We start from the raw sequence: 20,948 nt of genomic DNA on the forward strand, positions 1-20,948 counted from the left end.
CAACAAGGGACACTCAATGCTTCTATAACACAAACAATACTAGGTATCTCATCTGTATTCTTTTCTGTTTCTGGTTTTCCTTCTCCCCATGGCTGTGATCTTTTCTTTCCCTTTTTCTGCTTCCTCTTGTCTAGGCTTTTTACTTTGTAATCTTTTCTACCCACTATTTATTCTAACTCTTTACTATTCTTCCAGCCTTCATCTCTTATACGCAAAACTTTTCCTCTTCTCCTTCTCTCTGCTGCCGCACACCACATGCTTTTCCAGTGTTAGAGTTCAGTAGATTTTAATGTCTAATGCCAGATGAGCTACTAGCACGGGAGGGCAGAAACTAGTAGCATATCAAGTGTCAAATAACAATTAGGATTAGATGCTTTGCTTCCTATTCATGTTAAGCATCTTATGCTAGAAATGCTCAAAATGTCTTTTGTCTAACATGCAAAAAATTCTGGTACTCCACCCCTGGGCGCCACAAGATATAAATGTGATACAGATTTTAACTGGAACTGAATACCAGGGCTTGATTCTGCAGCCTGAAAAAAGCCATGAACACTAATCTGTCTTTATGCATCAGGGAAAAGTATGTGGCATTAAGTGGTAATTGATTCAAAAGGCAGACTTGCTGAGCCACTTTGTGCTTAAGGAGACAGCTTCACTCTTAAGTCACCAATGAGGACCTAACCAATGAGAGGTATATGCATTAACCTCAGAATTTATCCAGTGTCACAATGAGGTGAAAAATCTGTGGCCTGTTTTATGCAGCAGACCAGAAAAGTTCACTAGACTGGCCCCTTCTTCCCCTAAAATGTAAAATCTATGAAGCCAGAAACAATTTTACCCACTACTGACACCATGACAAGTGAGTAGAGAAAATAAAGAGAGAGAATTATGGTTAAAACAGTTATGCAAACTCATTAGGATGGTTATGTACATGAATGCCATTTATAGGTATACCTTTGGGTTGAATACCTTCATCTATAGCTACAGTTTGGATCTCTCTCATTTGGCACCCTGGGGACCTGACCAGTGCCAGATGAGAGAATTTACTGGACCATGGGAGGTCAGTATGCTCTAGCAGCATTACCAATGCTTCCAATGCTTACTGGCTCTTAGAAGACATTGAGGGGAAATTAGAGCTAAATAACAGCACAGACAACTGAGGCTATGTCTATATTAGAGCAATCTGTTGACAGAAGTTACTGTCAGAAGACATCTTCCAACAAAACTTCTGTCAACAAATTTCAGCCAGACTGCCAAGCAGCTTGAAAGAGCAATCTCCTTGTCGATGGAGAGTGACCAGACTGCCCAGCCACTCTCTCTCAACAAAATGGCCAACTAGAATGGCCTGGTGTCCCAGAAGCTCTGTCCCTTGATAAAGGGCCCCGCCAGAATGGCCAGGATGGATTTCTGTCAACAGATCTCTGTTGAAAGAGGCATTCTGCCTCCTTGGGGAGCGGCAGAATGCTGTTGACAAAAGTATTGTGTCCTGTTGATTTACTGTCAGCAGAATACCTTGGGAACATGGATACTCTGCTGCTTTTGTTGACAAAACACTAACTAAAATCATGCTGGATTATGAGTGTTGCTGGATGAAAGAGTTCCAGATTAGTGAGGTTCAAGCTGTATATGTTCTTTCACCCATGAAAATGATACCTTTGCATTGATACTCTTTAACCTGCTTATTGTTTTTATTTCAAATACATGATAAAACTTTTTTTTTCTTTTTACATTAAACTCAATGAATCTGGGATGGTTGCATTGCAGAAAAAAACCCTTAAGTCTACTTCTAATTTTACTGTGAAACTTTCCACGTGTCTATTTTGAGCTGGCAGGTGTATCTTCTGACAAACATTATCTATGGAGTAAAAATCCAATCCTGCGAACTCTTACTTGAATGGGCAGTCCATATTCAAATGACTAGTCTTGTAAGTATCAATACAGCTTCCGCAGAAGAAGAGGAGTGCAAGATTGGGCCCCAGATGGGAAACACAGACAGAACATAGATACATCCTGTTCTTTGTCAGAGACACATTTTTAAATTCTTCTTTTTGCAAAACTCAGTGATTGTTGTGCTCATGTTTCTAGTTACCTAGGATCAAAAATATTTCTCAGGCCCCCTGACAGTTTAACCCACATCACACATGTGTGAAATCAAATCATGATTGGATAAAAGGAGGCACATGAATCTTGACTTGTTTGGCTGATGGTTAGGTCTCTTTTAAAAATGTTTTCAAGCCAGTTTAAGGTTATTGTTTATGATGCTCCTTCTTGGGACAGGAAGAGATGGACACTGCCTTTTCACAAGAAAAAAAGTGCTGAAATTGAATGTTTTGATGACTTCCTGTTATCATAGCATCAGATGTATTATTTCTTAAACATCTGTTTTCATTTCTACACATCAAAAATACATGGTCAGCACTTAACTGACAGAGAGCTTATTCCTGTGATTAGACCTAAACATTTCTTAACTTATCGTAAATCATTGTAGCCACAAGAGACAATGACAGCTAGCTCCTTAGTAATTTATCAACTAAGAGTATATGGATTGTCTTTAGCCCTAATTATTTGAATCATGTTTATGTTACCACTGAAAGATTCATATCCCAACAGATTAACTCATGACAGATGTATGGAAATACACCTGAGATAATGGTGTGAAAAATGGACTAATACTATGTTGCCAATCCTGCAAGTTCCAATATAAAGAAGTAGAGTAAAAACAAACAAGAGTTTGGCATAAAGATCCTGAGATTTACAAAAATTAATCATCTGTCTTTTGGGATAGGGGGGCTGGTATCTACTTTTTTTAAAATTCTCCTCAGGAGCCCCCTCTCCCATGACCCATGTACACGTCCATGCCAGATGGAAAAGTTAACCTGAACTATACACAGAAATGCACACAAAAGGGTGTGTCATCACCTGCCTATTGTCTCTGAATTTGTATGAGGGATGGATTCCTTCTCCTGTAATCCCAGAGAAACCTTTTTGGGCAGTCATGCCAGCATGCATCTCTGCTCCCAAGAAACCTGTGCCAGACCGCTTCCTACTTTTCTCCTACACTGAACTCTGCTTCCGTTGGACCGTACACCTGATCCCTAATCATACATCCCTGCTGTCTGGTTCCCTCTTCATCCCTTGTCTCAGTCATGTGTCCCCATTAATACCGCCCCTCCACCTGTATCTTGCTGCTTTTATTACCTCCCATTACCACTGACTGGAATGCCTTCCATTATTCAAAAATTGAGTTCACACTGACCCTGTGCAGCCTTTAGGAGCAATAACTTGGTTAAGTTACAGAGTTTTGTTTCTTTGCTGTTTACATGTGGGTGGATGAGTGCAGTGTGTATGGGAGGAAATTACTGAGGGGGCAAGCTAGCCTGAAGAAGTCAGACATCTGTGTAGGTTTTGTGCCTCTTAGATAAGAGACCAACAGTGCACAAGGAAGTGAAGATGTGAATTGCTGTACACCTTATAAGCATTAATAGCATCACTAGCATCAGCATCTCATTATTTCTGATGTTCAGCTGGGTTTTGACTCATTTTTTTTTTTTTATGAGTAGCTTCTATTACTGGGTTTTTTACCAATACAGACCTGGGTATTCCTCCTCTCTGCTCTGAGTAATAAAGGTGCCAGTAGCAGAAAATGGGCCAGAAGAAGAGGGCTAATCTCAGCAACATGATTGTGACTCCTCCACAAACTGTGTGTTACATATACTTCCTGTGTTGTTTTGTATTGTCTATGGGACAGGAAATGGTAAGCAAGATAGTTGGTCTCAGACACAGGACTGTTGTCCTAGCCCTCATCCATTGGGTACAGAGTTTAAAAAAAAGACACTGAAAATATGGTATAGACCCAGTATTTGAAAAATGGCCTGCAGATTAAGAGGGATATGAACACCCTCGCCCACCCCTCCCCACCACTCTCTAGAGGCACAGTGTCCTCTCCTAAAGAAAATTCTCACTCAAGTAATCCCACAGCAACCTCCCCTTCTGCTTTTATTCCATCCTCTGTTTTCTCAAGGGTGCTTTTATGGATCTCCAGACACTCCAAGCAGGAAAACACTCCTTTCTGCTAGATGAACTAAGTGTCAAAGAAGGCAACCTTTTTCCAAACCTCACAATGAGTGCACTAGAAGTGTAGGAATGTCTTCTCATACAAATGGCTGGTGCCATGCAACCAGCCATTCTAGAGGCATGATCTACCAATAGAAAACTTTGTGTGTGAGGAAAGCCTCAGATGAACAAGTGTTTAAAGATAATCTTAAAACATGAATAATTGTCAGCATGGCCTGTGTTGATCTGTAATAAAACACAAATAAGGCTAATTCTGCTTCACCAAACTATCTTATACCACCTTATGAACTTCAGTAGGGCTCTTGGCATATGAATCAGCCAAAAGTGAGCCAAAGCATCAATAAGGATGGCAGTATAATTCATGAGATGAGGCCATTTAACGCTTCTCATCTGTGATTCGCTAATTTGTTTATCATGCAACAATAATGCCTTTTTTGTTTACTCACCAAACTGATGGTTTAAAACCTGTTCTATTTTCTTGTTTGGTAGTATTCTCAGTGCAAGGACAGAATTAAAAGGCTGGAGAAACTCTTTGCTGATCCTGATGGGAAGAACAGAATGCGAGCCCTGGATGGGAAGGACCCATCTGTACCTGAACTATTCAAAAAGATTGAGGCGGTAACATAGCATGTCTGATAACAGGATTTATCACAATATATGGTTGGACTACTCTAGGACAGCAGTTCTCAACCCATGCCCCTGTGATGTCATTAGGGCCATACAGATATATATATATATATATATATATATATATATATATAGAAAGAGAGAGAGAGAGAGAGAGAGAGAGAGAGAGAGAGAGTGGATGCAGCCTACACATACCAGACACAGACCTCAATTGTACACAGATTGAGAACCACTTCTCTAGATAATGGAAACAGTTTTAATCAGTTTTAATAAAATTGCTACATGAAGATTTAAATATTTAAGCTGGGCTTATAGAACTGCAGCACAGCACATAGGTATGAAACTTAGATGTGAGACTTTTACAGTGCTGGAGCTTAGTTCCAGGGGAGAGAAACCTGGGCTGCATGCAGAAATGGCTGGTTCTACCGTTGACTGATTAAGCACCCACCATCCATACCATGATGCAACCCTACCTGCTTTTCCTGTCTGAAGCTGAACACAGCAGGGTTGGCAGGGACATCAGAGGGAAAACAGGGGTCTTAAATTAGTGGAAGGGAGATGCCATAGTTTTCACTGGATTGGCCTTCAGGAACCATTCTATCAAAATCAAACATGCTATGAGGTGGTGGGTTGCCATTGTGCTCCATATAAAATCCATACTATCCATACACAATGTAAGATCAAAATTCCTTCTTACACAGTGTTAGATTTAATGGTAATTCAAACAACAAAACATAATACTTAGCCTGAATTTATTTCCCCATGGGCTGCTCCAAGGGCTATTCCCATCTCTCATATCATGGTCGAGTTAACAAATCATACCTCTACTTAAATAAGTCAGCAGAATTTAGCTTCATTCAGACTTCTAATGCCGAGCAAGGAACAACCACAGAAGAGCCTTGGATCCACATACTCATGACTTCAAGCATAGCAATTTGTTCACAGAACATATTTCAAAATTAATTACATTATCGACTCAAATATGAAATTACCATGGGCCAATTTCAAGCTGCCTCAAACTATACTGGAAAAATTGTGGCTGAATGGAGAGCAGTTGTGGCATTTCCTACACCACAGGCTTCCTCAGATTTGGCCTACCAAGTTGACATTGCACACCAGCACTACAGAACAGCCACTTCAGGGTTTGGGGAACTGGTGTTTGTTTTATCACAGAAAGATGAGGAACTTTACCGAAGAGCCCTACGCTACAAGTTAAACTATTAAAGACTTTAGGTCAAACTCAGCAAATACTGTCAACCCACACAAATGTAAAATGTCCACATCATCTAAATATTTTGGTTTTTGCATTTTGGCAACAAAGCATTTCAACATTTTAAATTCAGAACGTTTTGTTTAATTGTATAAAAAGGGTTAAAAAACCCAAAATGGAAAAAAAATGTTTTAGGTCGAAGAGCAGATTGTGTTTGGGTTAAGAGAGCAAAGCCAATAATTTTCTCTTTCAGCTCAACCAAAGAACATTTTTTTTTCTCCAGGTTAGCCACAAGCTGAAAAATTTTAGACGGTCCAATCTTCAATGGACCCTCCTTGGCTCCACTCTCCACATATTGCATAGATGTACCCAGTGCCTTCTTTGTGGGGCAAAAAAGAAAAAGAAAAAAAAAAAAAAAAGAACCAGCATGGCTCCCCTACTCCCTCTTCCCCCACCAGCTAATCCCATGGCTGGAGCTGCCAAGGTGACAGTACTCAGTATTAGCAAGTACACAAACAAAAAAGCACTGGATTTACCCTTTCTGTCACACATCTTCTATGTCAGGAAAAAATGTGCAGTAATGAGCAGCTCTGCATAGGAGCGTAACCATCTGGGCAGAACATGGCAGCATTTATGTGAGCCCACATGGGTCCAGGATTGATAACCCCAAACAACCTAAATCAGGCGTGCAGCCTTCCTCTTTCACCTCCCACCTTAAAGAGCATTAGACCTTTTTTTTAAAAGGATGTATTTTGTATATTTTTATTTGTTTTCTACTCAATCCCATGGGTTAGAAAATTTCTTTTGTTTTAAATAAAAGCAGTAATATGGATAACTCTGCCATGAAGCCTCTAAGTGTTCCATGCCAGTCCCAAGCCTGGATAAAGGAGGAGGGTTGGTCAGATGAATGACGATGCGCTGACCGTTAAACAACAATATGAATGAAATCTGGTGCCAGTACGACTAAATGATAAAAGACACTGGCTTGGACATCACGCGGATAAACAAGGTCTGTGACACCTATTGAGCAATAGGGGTTGGGTCAATAAGTTGGCTACCGAAAGAAAATTACAGCTATCAATTGGAACATGTAACGTCCAAACACTGTGGGTGACTGGAAATTAGAGCTGCTTTGGAAAGAGATGGAGAGATACCAATGAGATATACTTGGACTGGCAGACGTGTTGGACAGCATTGGGAGAGATGTGCAGTTGCGAAGTCATTTGGTTAGGGAACAAAATGAAGCATGAGGCAAAAGTCGGATTCCTTCTTTGCAAATGAGCGAGAGGAGCATTGGTAGGATACAAACCACTGAGTGCAAGAATGACGGTAGCAAGATTTGAAGCAAAACCATTCAACACCTTGGTCATTCAGGTGTATGCACCCATGTCAGACAGTATGGAGGAAGAAACAGAGCTATTCTGTAAAGACTTGACAAAGACACTGGAGGAGATACTGAAGAGGTATGTGTTGATCATCAGAGAAGATTGGAACATGAAGGTCAGAACAGATAACAAAGGTTGGGAGAGAGTCATGGGACGGTTTGGATACGGAGAAAGAAATGAACGAGGTTAGAAACTACCTGAGTTTGCTATGGAGCATGAGACGGTGATCTGCAACGTGAGATTCCAATGAAGTACTGTAGGAAGTGGACAGGGCAATCAAATAATGGGAAGTCCAAGAATATGATAGTTATGATTTTGATAAGAAGAAGATATATAAGATCAATACTGCAGTGGAGAACATTCCAAGGAATGGATATAGACATGGACCACAGTCTAATGATCACAAACATTAAGATAAAACTCAAGAGAAAGTGTAAGGCACAGTTTAAGAAGAGACGTGGTGAGGCTAGGCAAGGAAGAAATAAGGAATGCATACAGAGCAGCGCTCCAAGAGAAGTTTAGGCATGCAGCCACAGAGAAAGACATAGATAAAAGAGTCAAAGGGATAGCCACAGTGATAGAAGACGCAACTGAGCAGACTGTTCTGGAAGAAGAGAAGATCAATAAGTGGATTACGCAGAAGACACTGAGGTTGGTCCAAGAGAAGAGAGCATTGAAGATCACAAGGGATGTTTCTGAGAGAGTTCAACAGCGATATAGGATTACATGGAATGAGATAAGGAAAGCATCCAGAAAGGATAAGGTGAAATGCTTAGAGGAGCAGTGTGAAGATATAGAGAGGTATCATGGCAGTATTAATAGGAAGTGGCAGCTGAAGCAGATGGTAATCAAAGGTGAGAATGAAGAGGTGCTCATGAACAAGGAAAAGATTGTGCAGGGATGGATGGGTTGCACTGATCTATACAAAGCACATTTGGACCTGAGTGTCTCAGAGAGACTGATCAAAGAACTGAAAGAGATATCTCCACTGAGCATCAAGAGTGAGACCAATATTTTGAAGGAGGAAGTAGAAAGACCAGTGAAATGACTAAAGAACAACCAGAGCCCTGGACATAAGATCACGGGACAGATGATCAAATATGCCAGAGAAAGTAAGATTCAGGAAATACATTGACTATTTAATATATTATGGAAAGAAAGGAAGGCACCTAAGAAACAGACAATATCCGTGCTAATGACACTACACAAGAAAGGAAGTACATTGGAGTGCAAGAACTACAGAATGATTGCCCTAACAAAGTCATCTAGGCAAGGTGCTGATGATGATACTGATGGAGCAACTAAGATCACAGATAGAAGAATATCTAGTGGACGAGCAAATGGGGTTCAGGATCTATAGTGATCTATCTATACAGAGAGAAGTACCATACAGTAGATATTGGTACTAAGATTGATAGCAGAGAAAGCTTGAAAAAAGAACAAGAATATATATATTTGCTTTGTGGATTTTCAGAAAGCATTTGACAGTACAGATCAGAAAGTGACTTGGATGGTATGGGAGTCACATGGAGTGATTGGCAGACTGATATGGTTGTTGAAGGATATCAGTGACACTGCAGAAGCAGCAGTGAGAATGTGTGGGGAGTTGGGAAGTTGGTTTAGAATGAGTGGGGGTATGAGACAAGGAGATCTAATATCGACGAGTATCCTCATGACACATCTAGAGATAGTGATGAACAAGATCAAGGAAGAGGTAGCAGGGATATCTGTGCACAGGAAAAGAATTAACAACTTGAGGTTCGTGGATGACACAGTTATTATTCAGGAAGATGAGGAGAAGCTAGCGAAAACAGTGCAGATGCTAAACGAGGAAGGGAAGCTGTACGGACTGATTATGAACATTGATAAAACAAAAAATGGTATTTGGAGATAAGGAAATAGGAAGGAAGATCAGAATAGATGGGATCGAACTAGAGAATGTAGAGAACTTCACATATGTGGGGAGCAACATAAAGAAAGAAATAGCGACTAGAATAGCAAAAGCAAGAGTGAGTTTGAAGGTGATGGAGAAGTTCTGGAAAAGCAAAGTGATTAGCTTAGGAATGAAGCTGAGCATCTTGAAAATGTGTGTATTCAGCAGCATGTTGTATGGATGTGAGACATAGGTAATAATGAAAGATTCAAAGAGAATATTGGCATTTGAGAGGAGTTGTGATAGAAAGATCCTGAGAACAGGATCAATGCAGAAAATCACCAATGAGGAGTTATATAGGAAGATACAGCCAAAAGAGAACCTACTGCAGAAGGTTATACAATGGAAGTTGCAGCTTTTCGGGCTATTTGCAGAATGAACGATAAACAAAAAATCAAGACCCATACATATTTGGCATCATGGATGGTTCAAATAGGAGGGGCAGACCCCACAGAGAAAGTGTAGATGATATAGAAGATTGGTGTGGAGCTAGTCTGCAGAAACTAAGCCACTCTGCACTGGACAGGGAAAGGTGGAAGGAAAGAGTGAGAGAGGCATCAGACACCAACTGGCGCTGATCCCATGGTTGTTGATGATGAGTAATATGGATAAACTAAGTAAGTTTTGCACTAAGACTTGGAGTTGGCGTTAAGAGTTTTAGCCTTGGTAATTAAGGAAAGGATTCATTGTGAAGTGGTTAGTTATGCTGTTGTTTACACAATTTTAAAAAGTCATCAAGTCTGTAAAAATGTATATATTGCAAAGTGATTGTGAGCAGGTCTCATTCCTACTCATTCACTGTGGTGTATGTGTTTGTTCTTATTATAGTTAGAAATACAGCTGATACAAAAGGAAGAGAAACTTTTGGAGAAGGACTTCATTTATGAACAAGTTTCCCGGCTAACAGATAGACTCCGTACCAAGACAGAGGATGGGAAGGAAGACACGCTGATATTAGCAAAACGGGTAAGTATCAAATCAACTTCTTTGTTACCAGGCATCCAGTATATAACGAAAACTGCTGAAGTGTTGTATTTGTGGAAGTGAGAACTGGGATGACTTTTAGGCAAATGTGTATTGTACAATACTTCATAGAAAATTACAGGAAATATTTGCAGTTGCTACATATACATGGCTGCAGCTGATCTAACTATAGTTGTAAGTAAGTAAAATGCAATGCATTTAATTGAAAGCTCAAAGCTCTGCTGTGACAGTTTTCTTTACCTTTATTTATGAGCACAATAAATTATTTCTGAAGTTGGGAGCTTAATGGCTAGACAAAACACTGAAGGTTGCCTCCTTTTTGAATGTATGCTCCACCAGTTGTTTCAAACTACTGCACCTCCTTGCTCAATAATAGGAAAAACACAAGCAGGCTCTATGCACCTACAACCAGAAAGGAGATACATTGAGCCTACTGGCAGATTTTCTTACATACTAGGGCTGAGAAGACCACACAGAAGCAAATGAAGACTATCAGGCCGCGCCTTGTTTTCCTTTCACCTATTAAAGCTTGAACAGAAGCAGACAAATAAGAAAAGTATAACAACAAAGATGTTTTAAATTGTTTTCTATAGAGAAATTTAACATGGCTGCTGCTAACCTGCTCTGAACCTACTTGCTTCTACTCTGAGAAGTTACTGTAGAAATGGCACTGAGTTTCTTCCACTTCTAGTAATTGTGACATATGGTCACTTACAAGCGAACAGATGATGATTCTGACTGCCATACTTCTGGGCATGAAGTGGGGGTTTGGTCTTGTGCATCATCACCAGTCTGACTGACTTGCAGAAATGCGTTACCTTTGTTCAGTCCCATTGTCTTGACATTATATCCCCAGTTGCCCTCACTGGGCTCATGCAGGTGAAAGTGAATACAATTTCTTATACAACGTTGTTCACTTTGCAAAATATGGAACAACTTCTGGGATGAAATCCTGCACTGTTGAAGTTAGATAGTTTTGCTATTGACTTCAGTGAGGTCAGGATTTTATCCCAGACCTGCCTTTTTAATAGTTATGTTGGTTCTTCCCTGTCGTATAATGTTTTCTACTGAAAGTGAGGTGGGAGGGCTCTGAACATACACAACAAGCAGACAGGCTGATTAGGAATATGACGGTTTTAAATGTAGAACTTTAATCAACGGACAGTTAATATGAACTTTTCCTCCATGTTGTATTTAACCTCCAGCCTATCTTTTATGCATCCTTAGGACAGTTTCACAAAAATTATACATTTTCTTGGATTACCTGGATAATCTGACGAGATTTTATCAGTATCTTAAGTGAAAACTATTTCAAGAATATTTATGCTCCACATAGTATTTGCAAATGTGCTAAACAATGTTAAATACATGGGTAACTGAACACAAAATTCACAAATAAAAGGCTAGTTATTTATGTATGCACAACTGTGAAAAGTATTTTTTAAAGAATAGGCCAAAATAACATAATATGTCTTAACAGTACTAATAGTGAAAGTGGTAACTAGTAGAGTTAATGGAGTCAGTTTTCCTTTCAGGTTCAACAGAAGATGAAATAAGAGATTTAGGGTGCATCTACACTAGGAACTATCTTCCAAGTTAAGCACTACATCAACATTGCCAGCAGAGAGTCCACACACATTTTTTTTTTCCCCTTACTTCAAAGTTAACTTTGAAGTAGGAAGACCAGCTTCGAAGTCCTTACTCCATTCCCAGGAATGGCGTAGTGCCCTACTTCGAAGTTTAACTTGTAAGCAACTTTGAAGTTATTTTTGTAGTATAGACACAGCCATATTATATTTATCTTACATTTACTTTTTTCAAAAATGATTAACATGTATTGTACAAAAGAACACTATATCATCCAGAAAATCATAGATTTTCTATATTTACTGTTATGTGCTCCTTTGATGTAAACGTTTAACTAATTCTATGAAAATACAGATCCTGAAAGCAAGCTTGATTCTCATGTGTATGTAAAGAAAAGAACTGGTTAAAGATTAATTAATGTTATTGATTTCAGATGAATGAACTACAGCAGAAAATAAAAGATAAAACCCAAAAGATGATGGCTCTTATTGCAGAGTTATCCATGATGCAAGCAATTACTATTAAATTACAACAGGAAATGAGGGACAAAGAACAATTCTTGTTGACTGTCTCATCAAGGATAGAGAAAGGACTTCCTCCTCCTAAAGAAACAGAGATTGAGTGGCTGAAGGTACTGCGTAATGAGGAGATGCATAAAGCTGCGGCCGAAGCCAGAGAGAAGGTAGGCTTTTGTCATACAGTAAACCTTTGAGTTACGCAGAGGTTGCATTCGTGCAACTCCCGCATAACTCAAATTTTTGTGTAACTTGAAGGGAGACAGGAATCAGGCTGCTGCCTGGTTCCTGGCTCCCCCTGGGCTTGCAGCAGGGGTAGTGGGGAGCCAGGAACCAGGGGTAGCCTGGTTCTTGTCTCCCCGCCACTTGGGAGACTCAGGAAGCTGCTGCCCTTGTCAGATTCCCAGCTCTGTAAGCAGAGGGATCTAGGAACAAGGTAGCTGCTTGGTCAGTTTCCTGGCTCCAGCCAGTGGAGGGGAGTGGGGGACCAGGGCACCCTGGCTCCCCTCCACTCCTTGGAGCCAGGAAACTGACTAAGGCTGCTGTCCTTGTCAGTTTCCTGGCTCTGCAAGCCGAGGGCAGCTGGGAGCCATGCGGCTGCTGGTTCCCAACTCCCTGCCACTCTGGGAACCAGGAAACTACTCCTGTCGGGGACGGTAGTCTGACTTTTGGCTGCCACCCCGATAGGAGCAGTTTTCCCACTCCTGTCAGCAGCACAGCCTGACTTGTGGCTGCCACCCCAACAGAAAACTGCTCCTGTCATTGGCGCAGCTGCAAGTCAGGCTGCCGTGTTTCCCTGCTCCTGTCAGGGACAGTGACCTAACTCACGGCTGCTGCCTGATAGGAGTGGTTGCCTGCTCCTGTCAGGGTGGCGCTGCATTAACCTGAGACACGCACAACTTGGTTGCGCATATCTCGAGGGTTTACTGTATGGTGCAATTTGAGATTCACTCACAGTGTTCCAGCTCATTGGCCATCTCCCCTCCTTCATAGTTTGTTGCAGGGGAGTCTTCTTGAAGAAGAGGACCAGCCAAGCCTATACTTGTGTCAGAGCTTATTGTCAGGCTGCTTTCTCGAGAGTCACAACAGCAGTCTTGCAGTCTTGTGAACTGCATTGAATGAAAACTCACCAATTGATCATCTGGTGTCTAGTGCTAAAAGGAAGCAGAACATATCAATTTAAACATTTCAATTATTTTGATAGTGGCATGATAGAAGACCACTGATCTCTTTAGCTAATACACTGAGGATTCAGTTTCAGAATGATAGTGTAAAGGAAGAAAACTAACCTGACCTTTTTTACTTAGGAGCTTGTAGATGCTAGAAAGGGATGGTGTTTGGTCCTGCTGAGAGGGCAGGGGACTCAACTTGATGACCTCCCAAGGTCCCTTCTATAAGATGTTTATCTCCATATATATAACATATAAAAGGAGTTTGGATTGCGAGATGGTTGTGGAACAATCCATGGCAAAATGCTGCCAGTTCATTAATGAGCAAATTGCCTCCTTAACACCAGCTGGGACACCCACTAATCTGTAGGGGAAGAGTTCACATTAATGGGGAGTATTATAAAAAAAAAAATGTATGAGGTTCCCTCAACCTCTCGCACACCAGGCAGAGGCAAAGTATAATTTCAGGAGGGAGCACTGAGAGCACTTGGCTCCCCAAGAGCTGGGCAAAGGCACGCCGTGGCTTTTCCACCTCTCCCCAGCAAAAGATGCCTGAGCATGTAGCACAGAATTTGTTGTTATAAGGCCAAGGAAGCTTCCCCATCAAAACTACTTTTAAACACTTGGGTGAAGATGATAGTTTTCCACATGTTATGACAGTCACTTCGATATTTTGTACCTCAGTTTCCTCATTTGCTAAAATGGATATATTAGTACTGTAGTATTCTTTGTAAAGTACTTTGATATAAGACTCAGTTCTAAGTACTGTCTTCACCGCCAATTGTGCAATGTATTGGCAATGTTATACCATATTAAAAATGTGTTTCTTCACAGCATGCTGCAGAAGAGGAACAACATGTATTGCCTGGTGGTGGCTACACAACAGCGGAGCAGCGTCCCAATGCATACATCCCAGATGACGAAAATGTTCTCCCTCTGCCACATCCCTATGGTGCTTTGGCTCCTTTCAAACCCACTGAACCTGGTTCCAATATGAGACACATAAGAAAACCTACTGTAAAGCCAATTGAAATCTGAACAAGTGATCCTGTACCATCTAAAGCATTAGTGCAGTAGTAACAACTGAATATGCAAAGCCAACAGTTCTTATGATTGTAAATGTTTTAAATGTTTGCAAGCAGTTTGCCAAAATATTCATACTGTGAGCAAAGTATTTTTTAAAGCTGACAGTATAGCTTAATAGTCCCAGCAGCACTTTTGTGCCAATAGGGACTCAGTATGCAAATCATAATAGTGTTGTGAAATGTTAAGAAAAGTGAACAATAATCAATATTCGTTTTCAACTTGTTTATTGTACCTGTTTGTACTTTACAAGCATGTATTACCAAAAGATTCTGTAGTTCTTTTTAATATTAACATAATTGAACTATGTCCTTATTCCTTGTTCAAATAAACTAATATGGTGAGAGAGAAGATAACTGTCTATTTAAATTTAAAAAATGTTCTGTCTTACTTCAGAACAAAGAGAAAGGGAATCCTTCTTTATCTCTGATGGCAACCACAGCAGAGGGAACAAGTCTCCATTACTGAGCAGAAGCAAGAGGGGAAGACAGGGTGAATGCTCTTGCATACTGGGAAGTAAAGTGTAAGAAAGGCCTTCTTTCTGGGGGCTAAATCTCCCTTGTTTAATACTATGAAGTAGGTATGTAAGTTTGGAAACAGTCTCTTATCTGAAACTATAGAAAGGTAACAGAAGTAGTTTTACATAGCAAGCACGAGGAACATACTGGAATTTTTCAGAAAAAAGAGTAATATTTAATTCATTCTAGTTTACTACTTCAGCAACTTTGGCACACTTTTTTTGCTCAATACACAAATTACATCTGTTTCATGCTATTTCAGCCTGTTTGAAGTTCACTTATTTTCCCTGTTTCATACCAAAGCACTATTATTTTTCCAATTGTTGTTACAGCCAGCAGCTAAAAAATAAATGGGGTAGCTCAGTTCGGTATAAATATAGCTGGAAACTGAAGGGAAAAAAATCTAGCAGTTCTTTAAAAAACCTAACATTTGACCTAAAAACATTTAAAAAAAGTCACAAGGACAGAATTAAATACAATTTGCCTAAGTCACTGTAAAGATAAACCTCCAAAGAAGATTTCCTCTCCTGCTCTATAGTGCAGCATGTTATAAACTTCAGGAAATCTTTCTATACGCATTAGAGAGAGAGCAAAGGCATTAAAACCCAACTCGAAAGGTATGGGGCAGTACTGTAAAGAGACATACCATCTGTACAAGGAATTTATACATCTTTATTAATGTATGATATACAAGAGTCAGTCCTCATTTGTTACCGCTAGCCTCTAGTACACAATCTCAGGGAAATTCTTGCATCAGTGCAACAACAGCTGCCAGTTTCTCTATTTCACAATGCGATTGGACTGGTCTTTTTTCAATAACGTCTTGCCTGTAAGAGTGGTGGTAGAATATAAATAAAATTCTAAAGTAACTTTTCCCACCATATTCTGCAACTTGTTATACAGACTCCTGTTCAGCCAGTCAACAACATAAAACTGAATAATAACGAAGGCATTTAGCTGGAGTGTGGGATCTGTATCAGATAAATTTCCTCCTCCAGCTCCAATCCTTCATCTTCCTCGTATTTACTAGCAACTCTGTAGTCTTAATCTAGTCTCTCTTCAATAGGCCCATGGGTAGAGTGGAGCAGCTGGGTATGCAAACTATTTTTGGCAGCCTTTCGCGATTTAATAATCGTTGCAACCCACAACTGGGAACCCCTACCATAGGACAATTGTCTTCTAAATATTAACATTTTTGAGATTTATTAAATCATGGAATTTTATTTGCATATATGCTTGGTGAGATGTTGATATATTTAGCAAGACTGACATGCTTTTTGAAGTAACCCAACAATATTTTAGCAGTACTACAGACCTAAAAGCATTGTGGTATGTTTCAGTGCTGTTTCCTCTACAAATTTTGCATTCACATTGTCTTCTTCCTCCAATGGATTCAAACCTGGAAATGTACATTGAGAACATCAGTGTTTACAAAATGAATGTTCTTCTGCACTATTACTTTCAATCCCCCGGACGACATGACCAACAGCTTCAATTTGGGATACCTGAAGATAGGACTAAAATGTACTGCCATAGATGTGGAGCCCCTCTCCTCTGCCATTATTGACTGCATGTGGATGCTCAGCATCTCAAATTCAAACCGCCCGTTTTCAAAAAGTTGTGGCCCCTACTTTTTCCCCACACAAAGAGAAGAGAGACTCAGGGTTAAACTCACGATGGCTCTTAAGCATTGTAATATCTTATTACTGGGCATGCTGCTACAGAGGTGGAGGCTTTGGGCTCAGATCCACAAAGGCACTGTTGCACCAGACCCCCATTAATTCTGGCCTTTAGACGCTAACTGATGAGCTAGATAAGAGGCAGGCAAGATACGGCTGCCAAGCCTCTTAATCCATCCTGCCCACCCCACTGCTCCTCATCACTCTCTGCACTAAGGAGGTGAGGGCTTTGCACATTGCCCCTACCCCACTCCCCCAAATCTCTCAGCTCCTATTGGCCAGAAACTGGACGATGGGAGCCGACAAATTTTGCTGAGAGTGGAGACAAGGCAGCCCAATTTCTCAATTCCCGCTGGCTGGTTTCTGGCCAATAGAAGTTAACAGATTTTTCTGTGAGTGGGGGCAATGCAGCCCAATTTCTCTAGTTCCGTTGGGCAGTTTCCAGCCAACAGAAGCTGAGAGATTTTGCAGAGGGTGGGAGCAGGACAAGAAACCAGCCAGTGGGAGCTGAGAGATGTGCTGGGACAGGGGCCGTGCAGCACAATTTCTCAGCTCTCATTGTCTGATTTCTGGCCAACAGGTGCAGAGAAATTTTGCCGAAGGTAGCAAAAGCACACAAAGAGCCACATAGACCAGCCAGTGGGCTGGGCTGCTGGCAGGCAGGGAAGCCTGCCTGAGAGTGCTGCTGGCCAGGAGCTGCTTAGGTAAGCACCTCCCATCCACAGCCTGCCTCTGGAACCCCACTGCAACACCCTCCCAGCCCCTGCAGCCCCTACTAAACCTCTCCCACAGGCCAGAATCATCTCCTGAACCCACACTCCCTCACGGACCCTGCACCCTAATCCCCTGCCCAAAAATCACACATTCCACCTTCACCCAAACTCCCTCTCAGACCCCTCGCCCTATCCTGCACCCCAGTCCAGAACCTGGGGCTCTCTTCTGCAGCCCACCTCCACCCCACGACCCACACCACCTCCATAGAAAAGTGCAGCCCTTGGACACTTATCAAAATCTTAGAGTGGCCTCCCCCATCAAAAATTATTGACTACCTGAGCTACAAGGGAGAGGTTTCTCTTCACTGGGTATCTCAGCTGTGAATCATCTCCTGGAATCGTCTAAAACCCAAGCATCAGGTGTGGCTTTTAACAATGCTAACCCACATACCCTAATCAGGTTTGTCACTGTTTTTATTTACAGTTCTTAACCTTTAAATAAGAACTGCACTTGCAGTTATACCTGAGAAAAGGAAGAAGTCAACTCTTCTTTTGGTTTACTGGAGCCCCACTACCCTGGCTTTCCACTATTCCCCTGAGGCCCTTTGATAGGGGTCTCTGCAGGAACACTCTGGGAAGCTGAGGGTGTTCACAGTGGGAATAACCGCCCTACACTACTGTTTTTTGCAAGCTTGTTCTATGTGAGAATTCCAAACACCATTTCTATGCACACACAACTTCTGTTAGCGGATATGGGAGCTTACAGGCCTTTGCATATTGCCTATGATCTGCACATATGCAAATCAATGGGATTTGGAGGCAACCTTCCACAAGGACAGGATAAAGCTCTTCGTGTACATCCAGGAGCACACAGACTCCCTTTTAAAGGAATAAAGTACAGAACGAACCCACAACGTTTTGCTTGTGAGGCACTACTGTATTAAACACAGTGAAAAATGCTAATGTTACCTCGATCCTCTACTTCCGCCAGCATATCAGCTAAGTAGTTAAGTGGCAGAAACTCTACACGGACGGGCAGTCTGTCAGCCGCAGGTCTGTTATGCTGTAAAGGAAATGCACTTTATATTACATCACAGAAGTGGCAAGGTAGCTACTTAAATACCGAATCAGAGAGGGATGCCCTGGTCTGCGGCCGGGGAACAACCTCCCAAGCCACACTTCTGCCCTTTCTATCCCTTCCCTGCTGCCCACGGCCACAGATGGGCTGCTCCAGCCCCCAGCAGTTAACAGTAACCCGTAAGCCTCTGTTTAGGGTGAGGCTTACCAGTTAAACATTACCATCCCTAAAGCAAATGGGAGAGGTGCAAGGTTACTTTTGAGTACAGGAGATTGTAATTCTGAATACTCTTGATAAATTGAATAACTGCTGTGAAATAAACCCTACAAAAATCCCTCTAAACAAGTGCAAAGGACTATCCTCAGAAAGGAAAGGTCGCTTCAAAAGTACAAAATGGGGAACAATGGGGTAAGCAGCAGCACTGCTGAAAAAATATCTGGGAGTTACAGTGGATCACAAGTTGAACACAGGTCAACAGTGTGGTACGCAACACTGCCAAAGCTAAAAGATTAAAAATTAAGCAACTGCCACCTCCCCACTCTCTCTCACCTGTCGGTCTCTAAGTTTATCAAACAAAAGTTCAACGTAGTTCCTTGCAATACAATTAGAGATGATAGGATGATTCCACAGCTGACTGACCTTGTGACCAACTGCCTATTAAGCAAAAAAAAGCACAACAAAACAGATACAGTGCAATATTGAGTCTATTGTGCTGCAGTGACAGTTTCTATAATAATAGGTCTTACTACTCAATGATTCAGCAGCAAACTGTTTTTTTGAAGATACACATTTCCTAGAACTGGAAGGGACCTTGGGAGGTCATTGAGTCCAGTCCCCTGCCCTCTTGGCAGGACCAAGCACCATCCCTGACATCTATTTGCCCCAACCCCTAAATGACCTCCTCAAGTATTGAACTCGCAGCCCTGGGTTTAGCAGGCCAATGCTCTAACCACTGAGCCATCTCTCCCCCCAAAAGTGAGAGTACACCCAATAATCACTACATTCTGCTTCCCAATAGGACCCAGTGGCTAACAGTTCATTACAGGTTCTACGCTGTCAGACCTGACTAAACCATTCCTACAACAACATCATACAGAACAGAAAGAAAGATTTGCACCTTTAAAAAATGTAGCCAAGTAAATAAACTTTTTACAGAAAAACTCTTTGTATTTTCAGTGACTGGAAACGTACACAACAGTCCACGTACTCAAGTCAATGGGAAAAATGAAGTTCACTCTAGAGGATGTAAGGAACTAACCAAAATAGGGATGTAAAAAGCCCATTTAATTAGTTAACCAGTTAAATGAGTGGAGCACAGGTGGGTAGGCTGCTCCAGCCCAGCCAGAGTGACCTCCCTGCCATGAACAGGGGTTGCTCTGGCCCAACTGGAGCAGCTTCCATCTGCAGACCAGTCCAGGAGTGCTGGAGGCAGGGGTGCTCCAGCCCAAGCAGAGCAGACCCTGTCCATAGTGACTCTGGACACACTGCAGACAGGGTGCTTCAGCCTGGCCAGAGCAGTCTCCCTAGTTGTCCCTCCCTCCCCCGCATTATACACCCCCCACTTTCTGGGCCACTGCAGACAGGAGCTACTCTGGCCAGGCTGGAGCTGCTCCAGCCCCTACCAGTTAACTGTAACCGGTAAGCCTCATCCATTTAGGGTGAGGCTTACCAGTTAAGCATTAACATCCCTAAGCAAAGCAACCTCTGAAGCATTAACGATTATCTGCAAGACTCAGGGACCAGGGAGGTCCCAGAAGTTGGAGAAGAATAAACATAGTAACATCCCCAAAAGCCAGGGGGGGTGGAGGGAAGACCCCAGACTTAAGACTGGTTGGCCTAATTTTGATATCCAAAAATATACTGAAACAAACTATAAAAATAATCAACTGTTCAAACCTGGAAGATAAAACGGTGATAGCTAATATTGGTGTGGCATGATTGATTCTTAACCAGCATAATGGGGAAGAAACAGCAGACGTATTTCTGAGCTCTAGAAAAGCTTCTGACACCATCCAACAAGACATTCTTGTAAACAAACTAGGGAAATATGGTCTAGATGAAATTACGTAACTGACTGAAAGATCATACTCAGAGTAGTTAGCAAAAGTTTACTGTTGAACGCTCAGGATACATGAATGGTGTCATGCAAGAAGTCTGTCTTGGTTCTGGTACTATTCACTATTTTCATTGATGAGCTAGATGACAGAATGGAGAATATGTTAATAAATTTGGTGACCACACTACGCTGGAAGAGGTGTGAGGTTACTTTTGAGGACAGGAGATTGTAACTCAGAATACTCTTGATAAACTGGATAATTGGTCTGAAACAAAACCTACAAAAATCAGTTAAGACAAGTGCAAAAGACTACCCTCAGACGGGCAAGATCACTTCA

At 41.5% G+C, this 20,948-nt stretch overlaps 2 protein-coding genes across 6 annotated transcripts in view; one reads left to right on the plus strand and one right to left on the minus strand.

The window, feature by feature from the left end:
* CCDC146 (coiled-coil domain containing 146) overlaps window positions 1-14,651 on the plus strand; it is a 176,596-nt gene extending 161,945 nt beyond the window's left edge. Inside the window, exons 16-19 of the mRNA XM_075017091.1 lie at window positions 4,564-4,692; window positions 10,058-10,195; window positions 12,234-12,482; window positions 14,319-14,651. Coding sequence (XP_074873192.1) covers window positions 4,564-4,692; window positions 10,058-10,195; window positions 12,234-12,482; window positions 14,319-14,522 — 720 coding nt within the window. The 3' untranslated portion in view covers window positions 14,523-14,651. The remainder of the gene's footprint in view (window positions 1-4,563; window positions 4,693-10,057; window positions 10,196-12,233; window positions 12,483-14,318) is intronic.
* Window positions 14,652-14,777: 126 nt separating this feature from the next.
* GSAP (gamma-secretase activating protein) overlaps window positions 14,778-20,948 on the minus strand; it is a 77,797-nt gene continuing 71,626 nt past the window's right edge. For 4 of the 5 annotated variants that reach the window (XM_075017118.1, XM_075017112.1, XM_075017127.1 and 1 more), the window contains 4 exons: window positions 19,105-19,209; window positions 18,447-18,540; window positions 16,401-16,484; window positions 14,778-15,912 (listed from right to left, as the gene is read on the minus strand). In XM_075017118.1, coding sequence (XP_074873219.1) covers window positions 15,866-15,912; window positions 16,401-16,484; window positions 18,447-18,540; window positions 19,105-19,209 — 330 coding nt within the window. In that variant the 3' untranslated portion in view covers window positions 14,778-15,865. The remainder of the gene's footprint in view (window positions 15,913-16,400; window positions 16,485-18,446; window positions 18,541-19,104; window positions 19,210-20,948) is intronic. The other variant, XM_075017136.1, reaches the window with a different exon arrangement.

The sequence above is a fragment of the Carettochelys insculpta genome, chromosome 1 (genome assembly GCF_033958435.1).
Source record: "Carettochelys insculpta isolate YL-2023 chromosome 1, ASM3395843v1, whole genome shotgun sequence".
Classification (NCBI taxonomy): domain Eukaryota; kingdom Metazoa; phylum Chordata; order Testudines; family Carettochelyidae; genus Carettochelys; species Carettochelys insculpta.